We start from the raw sequence: 14015 nt of genomic DNA on the forward strand, positions 1-14015 counted from the left end.
TTAGGGATGCCATATGCTGGTCAGTCATCCAGATCATCATGTTCTTGAAGATAATATACCTAAGCACAAAATCAAGCCACAAAGTTAACTTGGTGCAACTATCCCAAAAAAAGATTTGACCTGGAGACAGAAAACTATAACAAATTTTACTTGTAGAGATTGATGGCATAGGGCCTCTTAAGGAAAAGGCTTTTCAGCCCATCAAGTATACACCAACTCTCCAGACCACATCCCACACAAGCACAGCCAGTTACCCTATCCCCGTAGCCCAGCATTTACCATGGCTCATCCACCTATTCTGTGTAGCTTTTGACTGCGGAAAGAAACTGCAGCATCAGAAGGAAACCCATGCAGACACTTGAAGAACGTGGAAACTTAAGACAGCCAATCATCTGAGGGTGGAATTGAACCTGGGTCCCTTGTGCTGTGAGGCTGCAGTGCTAACCACAGAGCCATTGTGTCACATCTCAGCACATTTTTTCTGTGTGTTGAATGAACTATCAGAGGAAGTGGTGGAAGCTGGTACAATTACAACATTTAAAATGCATCTGAATGAATACATGATTAGAAAGGATTTAGAGGGGTATGGGCCAAGTGCTGGCAAATGGGACTAGATTAATTTAGGATATTTGGCCAGCATGGACGAGTTGGACCAAAGGGTCAATTTTTGTGCTGTACATCTCTATAACTCCCAGATATGGATGTTGCTGGCTGGACCAGTATTCCTATTTCTTTGCCTATTCCTAGCTGCTGAAATTTCTGTGGCTATAACATGGTTTGGGTTAATGCAAGAAACATTTCAAGCAGATATACTTTTGAGTGAAATTTTTTAGAATGGTAGTCTCGAGCTTCCTAATTTTGAAACAGATTTGTTTGACATTGCTTGTAAATACATTACAATTTAAGATACCATAGTAGCCGGTAATGCTTGTGACTCTGTGAACTCCCCTCAGAAGTTGGCATTAATGATCTGAATGCATCAAGTCTGAGCTTTTTAATGAATTCCTTTTATGTTTATTGTACAGATTACCAGGGAGAAGAAGAGGAAGAAGTAGAGGAAGAAGAGATAGAGGAAGGTGGAGGAGCAGAAGAAGATGGAGAGACAACTGATGGTGAGCAATTAGAAGTGGTAACAATTGAGTCTCCAGCTTCTTCTTCATTATTTTCATCTTATTTCCAATCATTAGACCTCAGGCTATAAGAATTTGACAAAAATCAATGTAATATGATTATGTAATAGTTACATCAAATTATGTAAGTTAGCTGAATATCAATACTTATTTGTTGACTTTTCGGAATTGGAAGGACCACACAGATGAATTTTATTTAAAACCACCAAACTTGATATCTGTTGATGCAAACAAACTGCCAGAAAAGAAGAATATTACAATTATGACCACTCAGAGATGAAATTATTGAAGCTCACTTATTGGGGTGGGTTTTCAGATATCTCAATACTTGTTAGTGTTATTAAGATATAATCATAGAATTCCTACAGAGATGCTTCAGTTTTACAAGTGATTAGCTTCTTTAAACTGATCTATGCACGTAATCTGTACAATAAAGCGCTCCTTATACTTTCAAGTTGTCACTTCATCACATGGGTAACGCACAAGAGGTTTTTTTTTAAACTGATAGAGAATATAAATTATTTTGAAATTAGTTCCTGTCTCTTTGTGAAATAATGTGCTGGATATTGAAAGCCTTGCAAAACCAGAAACTTGAAGTTCAATATCTAACAATTGAAGGACCATCATTAAGGTACTACACCATTGATTAAACTGAGATCTCTTACCCCAAAGTGAAGCTGTTTTTAAAACATAGATTGAGTGAGAGATTACTCAACATAACATTTTGTGTAAAGTTAAAACGCTTCAATGATATTATTGATGAATTCCACAAACAGGTGCTGTGTGGACCTTGCCATTCTAGTGATTTGGCACATTCAGTAGCTACAATTGTTACTTTTTGATTTCCAATTAGGGTTATTTTCTATTTTATAAATATGAATGAAAACTAATTTTACCAGCTTAAATGTGTATATTCTCATACATTGCCTCCATTATCAGCAAACTGGAGTCCAGAAGAATGCTGTGACATTCACCTGGTCAAAGTTATTTCTTCTTGTCAAAACAGTTTGAAAAAGTCATTATTTTTCCAATATCTGCATCCCCAAAGTAATGGCTAAATGAAAACAACCACCAAAAAATTGCTTAGAAAGATCTGAAAGTCTTGTAAATAGACAAAGAAACTTGAAAAATCTTCATTAAGATACTATACCATCAACTAAAGTCTAATTTGGTGAAGGGACACAGATGTAACTTTTAGCAAAATCATTCGAAGAGACAGAGTGTTTATCTTTGAATCCTAAATATCTGATAAGTGTACATTGTAGTTTATCCTTTCGCACAAACTTTCAGCATAATAGATGTGGTGGGAACAAACAATTCTTAAACATAACAGGTCCATTGAAAAAAAATTGCAAACTGAAAATCCTTTGACCAGTAGTCTAAATTGCATGACATCTCCTTTTTAAAATCACACCTAAAATTCCATTTGCAACTGACCAGCTCTAGTTCCACTTGCAGTTGTCTCTCTTTTGTCTTTGTAGGTGAATTACCCACTCCATTGCATTCTGCTGGAACAGGCCTAACATTTTGAATGGCAATGATCAGCATCAGGTATAAGATAATTATTGATGATGAAGCGTCACTGACCTGTATTCCTGCAGTCTGCAAACAAGTGAGGGAAGTGCTTGACCTCAATTACAAGATCCTCTCCCAAGGTTTAACTAGAATGACCACACATGCTTCCTGTTTGGCAAAATACCTGCTAAAAAAAAGATGTTAGCTCTTTATACCCCCTTACTCAATCTCTGAGATTCTGAGGGAGAATACATTGCCTTTACAATATCACGATGTTGTCTAGGACAATAACGTGTGCATTTATATGTTTCACTTGTATAATATGCTGGAATGAACTGGGTGCAGTTAATTTGCTTACTGCACATTCAGCAAGGTTTTGTCATGCTGTTCAGAATACAACTCTTTAGTGTTTTCCACATCAACTGACTGAATCTGGTCACAGAAAGACTGTAATTTGCCTCATTGTGATTCACAGTATGGCCAAATAGTAGTATCTGCACTTCCTAGTAGTTTGTTGCCCTTAAAGTGCTTTTGATGATTAGAGAATCTTAGATAGTATATTATTGCAGTTTTCATTCTTCCCTCATGTTCTTACCCTTCAAAACCTGAAGTTTGAAAGTAAAACATGGATCTCCATTTTTGCAATCTAACTCTTTTGCTATCTACTTTTTTTTACCTCATACATAGGCTATCTGTTTTCTGATTGATGTTGATGATCATCAATGTTCAAAAACAACAGACCTCTTTGAAACTCTTTTTGAATCAGTAGCTTCTCAACTGTAAAGTTTTTTCTGATCCAAATCCTGATCCAGAGGTCTATTTTAGGGCCTTATGCAGACATTAAAGTAAAAAAGTGTATCTCCTAAGTTAAGGTTCAAAATGACATCTTTTTTGAGTCATTCAATAAATAATTAAGTTTTCAAAAGTTTTATTGTTTGCTTGTTTGTATCTTCAATACAGTCCTGTGAACAATTATATCAGCTATTACTCTCTATTGGGGTCTCGTGGTACAATGGTCACATCCCTATCTCTAAGCCAACATGTGGAGGTGCCGGTGTTGTACTAGGTTGGACAAGGTCAAACATCACACAAGATATTGTCCAATAGGTTTATTTGAAAACACAAGATTTTGTTTTCAAATAAACCTGTTGGAATATAACCTGGTATTATGTGATTTTTTGATCTGAGCCAAGAGTCCCAGGTTCAATTCATACCTGCTGCAGAGGTGTATAGTAACATCTCTGCACAGGCTGATTAAGAAAAATAGGCAAAAGTGAGGACTGCAGGTTCTGGAAATCAGAGTCTAAATTAGAGTGGTGCTGGAAAAGCACAACAGGTCAGGCAGCATCCGAAGAGCAGGAAAATCGATGTTTTGGGCAAAAGCTCTTCATCAGGAATGATGAAGGACTTTTGCCCGAAACGTCAATTTTCCTGCTCCTCAGATGCTGCCTGACCTGCTGTGCTTTTTCAGCACCACTCTAATCTAGATTCTGATTAGGAGATATATCTATTCTGTCTTTACTAGGGGTTCTTGTGATTCAATGATAGTCTCCGTACCTTTGAGCCAGGAGGCCAAGTTACATTCCCACCTGAACCAGTAATAATATCTTTGAACAGGTTAATTAAAAATTATCAATTTTCTCTTCATTCCGTAACATTGATATCTCTATCTACATTACAATTAACCTTTTCACAAGAATTTAAATCACAGCTTTATTTCTTTCTTAGTTTATAATCTTACAGCATACACCCTAGCTGTCTCCTTATCAGACTCTAAATTATTTCATCAAGGCAAAAGTTTTGAGATTCACTGGCCTTCTAACAACAAGTACAGATGCTAAATATGTAATATTTTATTCTTCTTACCCACAGATCAACATTGAAATTAAATGAAGAAAAAGAGGACAAAACTCATGAAACGACTTACAGATGGATGCTCGGAAATGATTTATTCAAAAATAATTTATTGTTTAGGTTCTGAATGAAGATTGATATTTGTCAGTTAGCAATAAAGTTATTTATTCACAGTTTTGTTTGCTGATCATAACTATGTGAAGAAATTAACAGTTTTGCAGCTTCGCAATTAGACAAATATTTCTGTTTTTTTAAGTCGTGTAATAAAGTTTAGATATAGCTTTAAACGTTAGAAAAATATTAATGTGATACTATTATAATGTTGGGCCTTTGAAAAAAGATTTGGCTACTATGCTTGTAAAAGCCTGTGCATAATTCAGCTAGCTTAGAATTTTTAAACAGCTACATTATGGCTGAATGCAAAAACAGAAATTGCTGGAGAAACTCACTAGTTCCTGCAGCATCTGTGAAGATAATACAGAGTCAACATTTCAGGTCAAGTAAAGCTTCATTAGAAGTTCTGATGAAGAATCACTGGATCCAAAATATACACTCTGTTTCTCTCCACAGATGCCATCAGACCGGCTGAGTTTCTCCAGCAATTTCTGTTTTTGTTTCGGATTTTCAATATCCACAATTATTTGTTTTATTTTATAGTTGAATGTTGTTATTTCCTTCATTATAATTTGTTAAACTAATTTGTTGCCATTTTATTGCAGATTGACATGTGTAAAATAAAGTACAAATGTATAGTAAAATTATGGAGTTTCATCCCCCTTTGGTCAAGAGGCAAACAAACTACAAATGATTCTTGACATGGCATTATAGAAAAGTAGCAAGATAAGAAATTCATAAAGAAAAGTAAAACAGAAGATGATTCCACGGAAAGAAGGATTCTTTTAAATCATTACTGCTTCACTGACCTTGCCATTATGTTGTTTATGGGATGAAGATGGACAGGAGCAGATGGACAGGAGCAAATGTGATAGTTCTGAATGATATTACTATGTTGGTCCTTCAATGAAATTATTTTAAATTACAGAACTTCTTGTAAATACAGACATAATGACTGGCAAAGCAATAACTGAAACCTTCAAAACAGTATGGATCATTGGTTACAGTTATTAAATTGATTATATCTCATGTTGTAAAGTTTTTGTCACTTTAGTTTGTCATTGACTGCAAATTAAGTCAATTTTCATTTTACTGTTTGCATATATCTGACAATATAACTCTTCCTCAATGTTGATTGATGATAATATTTCATTTTAAAATTTTATACACAGGGATGGCACAGTAACTCAGTGGTTAGAACTGCTGCCTCAGCACCGTGGACTCTGGTTTGATTCCAGCCTCGAGGATTGTCTGTGTGGTGTTTGCACATTCTCCCTGTGTTTACATGGGTCTCCTCCAGGTGCTCCGGTTTCCTCCCACAATCCAAAGATGTGCATTGGCCATGCTAAATCACCAAGGTGTTCAAGGACATGTAGGTTAGGTGCAGTAGTCAGGGGTAAATGTAAAGTAATAAGGTGGGATACTCTTTGGAGGGTTGGTGTGGACTTGTTGAACTGAAGGGCCTGTTTCCACAATGTAGGGATTCTCCACTTGAGTGAATTGATCTTGGAATGGAAGCCACAGAATCAAGAAGCAGCTATGTCATTTAATGATGAACTGGTAATTAAAATTCTTGCATTCTGAATACAAGTTTTACTTTGTTTTATTTATATCATCATTGATTAATTAGTAATTGCAGTTTTGAAACAGTGACTCAAATTTATAATCTATTTTAAGTGCAATTTCTAAAATATATATGAATTTATTTTCTAAAATATAGGTTAGCATTCTAATGAATGTTTTATGTGTGATGCACAAGGTATTATTATACCTATTTTGCAACTGTTTTCTCTCTGCCTCTCTCTCTAAAATATATAATATACACACACACATATAACATCCCCATCATTTATGAAATTTTACACAACCTGCTTTCTTTAACCATTTTCCATAAATTATGTATAATGATTATAATTCTGAAGTGTAAACTGAATGCCATGTGCTAGAGGAAGACATTGATCAAATACAATGTGAAAAAACAGTTAAGGTTTGGATCCACTATTTTACAGGGTCTGCTGCATCATAAATTAAATGTTATTCAAATATTGTAAAATTTATAACAGTTCCACTTAAAGCTGTCTGCATGGGTTTACTCAGAATGCTCCAGTTTCCTCCCACGGTCACAAAAATGTGCAGATTGGGGGGAATCGGCCAGACTAAATTGCCCATAGTGTCCAAGGATGGCAGGATAGGCGGATTAACTTTGGGAAATGCAGGGTTACAAGGATGGGGGGGGGGGGGGGGGGGGGGGGGGGGGGGGGGGGGGCGGGGGGGAGGTGGGGAGTGGGGGGTGGGGGGGGGTAGGGTAGGAGTCTAAGAGAGATGCCCTTTGGAGAGGCAATCTAGACTCAATGGGCTGAATGGCCTGCTTCCACATTGTAGTGATTCTATAATATTGATAGTGTTAAAATACATAAGTTGGCAGCACATTTAATAAAATTGGAAATGATACAGATGGATGTGAAAGGATGAAAAGCACATTTGTGACAGATTCCACATCATGGGGCCCTCTTGTAGCATTCCCTACTCCTGGAACAGAAAGCCCAGGTTCAAGTTCCACCTCTTCCAGACGTGTGTAATAATATCGCTGAACAGGTTGATTAGAAAATAGATTAAATAAAGTCTTTGCATCACAATGTATTTTGATGCAGGCCTTTTGAAATATATCTGGTAGTAGCCATCATAAAATACACGCTGTATTTATCTAATGAATATTAAGAACAATTTATTGGAGGATTCTTCTTTGCATAAGCAAAGCATATTTAATATTGTTCATGTTAGAACTAGAATATATGTTAGAAAAAAGGCCAATGAATGAATGAATATCAATTTAACCTCCCCAAATCTAAAAGAATCTATTTTCCATATTTGTGTTACAAAGTGAACTTGGAAGGTATTATCCACAAGACAATTTTTAATTTGTACTTTATTAATTCTGTTCCAATTCTAAATTCAGATAGTAATCAAACTATCAGCTATTTGTAAAACATCTAGTTTTGAATTTGTTGTTTAAACATAATCATGTAACAGAATCCAGAAATGCAGCTCAATGACCTCAGTCCCTTTACAACCATTATACAGTTTTTTCAGACTAAACAAAGTATTGAATCAAAATAATATTTTAAAATCATTTTTATTACAAAATATAAATGACAAAATTATTTCATGATGAGCAATTATTTCATGAATATTCTATTTATTTGGTAAGTTTGAATTGAACATTACTTTCAGATATACAGGAGTTTCATGAGACAGATTTGGTTAGTGCATCTTTTAGTGACTTTGAGGGAATCCATGTGATGAATATCAAAGCATAAACTCTTAATTTGATGACAGAATGAGCTTATTACAGATTCTAAATTCATCACTTCCCAATTGTCTCCATAATTTTACGATTGTTATCTGCCTGCATCCATTGATTTTCATTCTTGGCAATTTCAATCATTTCCCTCAAGATATGAAATGTGAGATCCAAGGAATTGGGTGGGTCAACGGGCCTCTTGGAGCGTCCTGCGAAGGCTGCTACCATATCTTGGTCAGTTTCTTGGGTGGGCATGAGGTTTTCTGCATTTAAGGAAGGTTCACGAAGAAAACGACTGGCTTCTTTAGCAAAGATATCTTTCAACCTCTGCAGGTAACCTGGAGGTAGGTGGGAGTACTTGGGATTTTTCCCAAAAGATTGGAGTAACTTTTCCTTCAGGATGTAGGAAAGGGATTGGTCATTCTCTTCATTAGTAGCTGTGTTGATATTAGGATCATAAATTTTGTCGAAGACACTCAGATCTACAGCACGACAAACAGCTGGAAGGGTGCGAGTGCCAAGTAGTAAACAGGCTGAAAGGAAAATCAGGGGAGTTGGTGTCATGCTGGATGGTGATCTGCAAATAAAGGCATAAGAATTTAAATTAAACACAACCTGATGCGACAAAAAAGTCTTAAGTATAGCAACACCTTGTTTTAATGGTCAAGAATATCACACATTTAATTGGATTTTATTGCAACTTGTAACTTATTTTAATATTCCACTGTAAAGCATGTGGAATAAAAAATGGAGTAATACCTTGGACTAAGTAGTAAGATGATAGCTAACAGTAATATTATAAATATCTGAAAACTTTGTTGGTTTCAGATGCTTTTTGGTTAGTGTACGGCTGATGGAAAGAAATGATCGACTGGCTTGGGTTGTTTTCTGCTGCTTACTTATACCTTATTAGTACTTTGTTACTTTTGATTGGTTATATAATTAATTATGGACTTCATGAGCCAAGCTGAAATGAGGAATGATCTTTTATTCTAATACACACTACTACTATGCCATAAGGTATGTTTTGTACTAGAGAGCTAACCCATGCATCCTGACTGCACTAAACAGTTCAAAGACAACTAATACCTAGAATGGTTGGATTGTTCTATGAGGAAAAAATTGTAAAAGTTAGGCTTGTGTCTGCTGGAGTTTAGAAGAATGAGAGGCCACTTGAATGAAACATATAAGATCTTAAGGGTCTTAATTGGATGGATATGAAGAGGATGTTTTCCCTTATGGAAGATCTAGGGGCACCATTTGAAAAGCAGGGGTAATCCTTAAAGATGAATAAGGAGAAATTATGATTTGGAGATGCCGGTGTTGGACTGGGGTGTATAAAGTTAAAAATCACAGCACCAGGTTATAGTCCAACCGGTTTAATTGGAAGTACTAGCTTTCAGAGCGCCACTCCTTCATCAGGTGGTTGTGGAGGACACAATTTATAGCAAAAGTTTACAGTGTGATGTAACTGAAATTATACATTGATTGTTTGTTGAGTCTTTCATCTGTTCAAGTACCATGATAGTTTCACTTCTTTCATGTAAATCACAAAACCTTTTTTTTTAAAAAGTTACATTAGCAGGTTAACTGTAACAATTGGTGTTAGCCAGATATTATGTTGAAGATGTTAGGCCCCTATGTTCTCTGTCTGTGCCATAATGTTTAGACTGATTCTAATCTAAAAAGTGAGATAACAGAGTCTTACATGAATTCATGCAGTTTTTGAGCAAAGCACAATGTAATTCTGCAAGTACAAATTCACCCCACAAACGTATATGTATGTATGTGGGTCGTGTGTGTGTGTGTGTGTGTGTGTGTGTGTGTCTGTCTGTCTGGGGTCGGGGGTTGTGAGTGTGAGAGAGTGTATGTGAGTGTAGAGTGTCTTAAGTCTGTGAGAGGATGCATGTGTGTGTCTGTAAGGGTGTATGGGTGGAGAAATTATTTACTCACAGAGTAAATACAAATTCACCCCACACGGTGGCTCAGTGGTTAGTACTGCTGTCTTACAGCATCCAGGTTCGATTCCAGCCTCAGACGACTGTCCGTGTGGAGTTTGCACATTCTCCCTGTGTCTGTGTGGGTTTCCTCTGGGTGCTCCGGTTTCCTCCCACAGTCCAAAGGTGTGCAAGTCAGGTGAATTGGCCAGGCTAAATTGCCCATAGCGTAAGGTGCTTTAGCCAGAGGGGAAATGGGTCTGGGTGGATTACTCTTCGGAGGGTTGGTGTGGACTGGTTTTCGCCATAGGGCCTGTATCCACACTATAGGGAATCTAATCTAATCAGAGGATTGTGACTCTTTGGAGCTCTGATTCCACAATCTCTTCAGGAAGAGAGTAGATAGAAGTGCATTAATCAGATCAGCAATGATTTTACTTAACAGTGAAGTAGGCAGAAGAGGCAGGAATGCAATACTTCAGTTACTGATTTGTATGTATGTTTGCAAGGAATTTTTATCCTATCAGCATTTTCTGTTCGTGATTACAATTACGTCTTGGCAAATTTGTAAGTAGGAGAAAATTCACTGCCTATAAATTACGTGAGCTGTTTTAGAATCAACTTTTTGTTCTCTAACGAAATAAAACTTGCAAACTATACTCATTGGTTTGCCAATAAATGTAATTTTGACTATGTTGATTTAACTGTTTGCAATCATTTTGTTTAAATGTGCATATTCTTTAAGAGTATGGAATTTAAAAATACCATGTTCACTGCATTCATTTTTTGCAATCCACTTTAGATAGCATTGAGTTTCAATGTATACCCATTGTCCTAAGTACATGCTGACATGACAGAATTTTTAACACTCACGGGAGTTGTACAGATTTGTGTGTATACACTCCATCTATGGAAAATGCTTGCATTGTTTACAAGACAGAACCAAAGCATAATATTTACATGATTAAATTTATAGTTACTTCCATGACAAAGTAAAACAAACAATAGGTTTTGAGTAGGACCCTTCATTAGTGCCAGATTTGATGAAGGGGATTCACCTAACACAAATCATAATTTTCTTTCAGATATCGAGTAACATGTTTTTAGGCTACTCTTCATGTCACTTATTTTTGATTCACTGTCTTCAATAATACATCAATTGGCCATCACCAGAAAAGAATGGGAAAAAAAGAGCTGACTCAGATAAAATATATCAACCTATAATCTCAGTAGAAATTCTTTCAAATGAATTGAATGCAATTGCAAAAACCTGTAAAAGGCAATTGTATATTTAAATATATAACTATTTTATAAATCAATGTAAAGTATTGAATTTGTCTTGTAAAAGTCTCCTTGAGCACATTTTGCACTAAAACGTTAAGTCAAAACACACAAACAATTTCACAAAACATTCGTGGAAATATCCAGAGGTTTTAATAGCAATATCAAGGGAAAGCCACAAAGAAAACTCTATGTAATACAATTGACGATTTGGGGACGCTGTTTCTAAAGGGCAAATTTTTAAAATGTATACTGGCTGTCACACAATTACATCACCAGAACCTGTGTCTAAAGTGCCATTTTTCTATAATGTGGCTTTGCACAAGAATGCAACCATTGCATCACAGGAGAACTACCTGTATTGGACAAACTTGTCAGAAGGTTATGAAGAAACCAAATTGTGCAATGTTGGAAAACTACATATATTCTGCAGATGCTAACATCTATAGGAAGGACGGGCTGTAATATTTGCATTAATCATCACTGCAAGAATGATAAAAGAGCAGTGGACTGCATTATTTAATATTACAGATACATAATCATGAGGTAGCGATGGTGGAGTGATAAGAAAGACCTTGACTCACTGTAGTCATGGGTCAATCAAATCTATCGACCTGGGCAGCGGCTGTCATTCATTAGGGTTGTTTGTCTGATCCAATAACACACATTGGGAATTTTTGCAAAGTACTACAAGCAATGTTAGGATAAATGAACCTTCCAAACACCTCTCGGGAACTATTTCTTTATCTTTTGCAGCTCTATTAAGAGATAACATATGTCTTGTAATCCCACACACCTCACTAAATCCAGTAGCAAGTTAGTAATGAAAGTTGGAATGTTGATTTGTAAAGGTCAAATTTTGTCAAATTACAGAGATCCCGATTCTCTTTATTTCAAAGTTTAAATATCCTAAACTGCTCTTTGAGTGGGCAAGCTTTCCCACATAATAAAGCATGACAGACTACAAACTATGTTAACAGTTATGTTATCAATTTATGCATTGTAGTGGTTCTCATATGATCATTATAAATTTATGTTAGCCACTTATGAATGTGACATAGATGTCTTTGTATAGATTCCAGACATTGCTGATTGAAAGAATATCGTTGGTGAGTGACTGCAAAGCCATCATATGGATCAGTGGCAGAGCTGGGCCTAGTCTTATCCAACAATGTCACTGAGAAGAACAGCTCCTCATTAGGCTTATTCATCTAAGAAAATATAAAACTGTGTACAAAGTTTCAGAATCCTACATTTAATCTTGGCAATGCAAACTACTTAACTTCACAGTTAAGCTTGAAGAGTATTTAAAAAGCAAGTCAAGTTGGGGAAAATACCAAGAGTCTACAAGAAATTAGATGATAGCTGGAAATTTGAAAAACACAAACAAATTGAGTTCATATAAATGCACTGTATGACATCTATAAAAATAAAAAGGATGCCAAAATGTTTAGTATTAATAGGATGAAAATGATTAACAGTTGAACTGGAAAACAATTTTGAGTATTAGAAGAGTTTGCAATTGATGCAACAAATTACAGCAGTAAAGAAAAACCAGCATAATTATAGTGTAAGGCCAGTGAAGGTTTTGTATCTTTTCATATTTTGACACAATGAAGTGGGAAAACATATAAACCATGGAGAGTCAAGAGACTAGTCAAAGCTATTCAAAAGAAAAGCTAGAATGGATTAGAGAGGTCTAGTGGTTATGGCACTGAATTGTCAAACCAGAGGTACTTGACAAATTGTCATGTTGAAGCCATTTCACATAGCAATAAGTGGGCTTATACCAGAAAAAAGATTCATGAACATTTTGTTTAAAGAACAATTAAATTGTTGCTAAGGAAAGGCAGGACAAGGTAATGCAGTAATGCTATGCATAGAATGTATCACCAACCTGTAATACCATTTTAAGATCACATTGTTTACAATTTACAATCTGTTGGTTATAAAGACATGTCATGAAAATAATCACCAGGACATTCAAAAATATAAACACTTTAGGCCAGGGAGTGGACAAGCATAGCCAGTCAACTCTATAAAATTGATGGAACATCACCAAATCCAGGTTGTATAAAAGCAAAATACTGTGAATACTGGAAATCTGAAACAAACAGAAAATTATTGGGCAGGGTGGCAGCATCTGTGGAGAAAGAAATAGAGTTAGTGTTTGGAGGCCACTCTGACTCTTCCTCAGAACTGAAAGGGATTGTAAAATGGTATTTTGTACATTTTTTGACAGAGGCAGAGGAAGACAGAGGGGAACAGATGGCAATAGGGTTAGGGGATGGGTCTTGGTGGGATACTCTTTCAGAGGGTCGGTGTGGACTAGTTGGGCCAAATGGCCTGCTTCCACACTGTAGGGATTCTATGATTCTATGGAGTTCCAGTGCAAAAGACAATGTGGTTTTTTAATTGAGGTGAAAGAGAACTAAAAATGTAAAATTGGCACAAATGAAGGCACGAAAAGGGACAAAATGGGTACTCTCTTCTGAGAGAAGAGTAAACAAGACCAAAATAATACAGGGTCATGGCGGGGAGGGAGAGGGTGCAGCGGCACAGACTGTAATATCATAATATTGAATTCCACAAATACAGATAGAGTCTTGGAGTCTGTAAATTGCCTAAAGTGAGATGTTGCTCCTCAAGCATGTGTTATGCTTCAGGTTTGTCTCTCAAGTCATACACTATATTAACATGGGCATATTTTGTGTGGAATCACCTCAGCCCCTGAATGATGTGGGTGAGAAATTTGGGTGAGATGTCAAGCAAGGTGGCATGGTGGCTCAGTGGTTAGCACTGTTACCTCACAGCACCAGGGACCTGGGTTCAGTTCCACCCTTGAGCAACTTTCTGTGTGGAGTTTGCATGCTCTCCCTGTGT

The 14015-nt window shown here is 36.3% G+C and overlaps 2 protein-coding genes across 3 annotated transcripts in view; one reads left to right on the forward strand and one right to left on the reverse strand.

Moving 5' to 3' along the window:
- trim54 (tripartite motif containing 54) overlaps positions 1–6168 on the forward strand; it is an 85376-nt gene extending 79208 nt beyond the window's left edge. Inside the window, exons 7-9 of the mRNA XM_072549049.1 lie at positions 1026–1112; positions 2612–2681; positions 4518–6168. Of these exons, the coding sequence (XP_072405150.1) occupies positions 1026–1112; positions 2612–2661 (137 nt within the window). The 3' untranslated portion in view covers positions 2662–2681; positions 4518–6168. The remainder of the gene's footprint in view (positions 1–1025; positions 1113–2611; positions 2682–4517) is intronic.
- A 1375-nt stretch (positions 6169–7543) lies between these two features.
- The window catches only part of uts1 (urotensin 1), a 31129-nt gene continuing 24657 nt past the window's right edge, over positions 7544–14015 (reverse strand). For both annotated transcript variants that reach the window (XM_072549713.1, XM_072549720.1), the window contains one exon: positions 7544–8491. In XM_072549713.1, the coding sequence (XP_072405814.1) occupies positions 7978–8478 (501 nt within the window). In that variant the 5' untranslated portion in view covers positions 8479–8491 and the 3' untranslated portion in view covers positions 7544–7977. The remainder of the gene's footprint in view (positions 8492–14015) is intronic.

The sequence above is a fragment of the Chiloscyllium punctatum genome, chromosome 3, assembly GCF_047496795.1.
Source record: "Chiloscyllium punctatum isolate Juve2018m chromosome 3, sChiPun1.3, whole genome shotgun sequence".
Taxonomy (NCBI): Eukaryota; Metazoa; Chordata; class Chondrichthyes; order Orectolobiformes; family Hemiscylliidae; genus Chiloscyllium; species Chiloscyllium punctatum.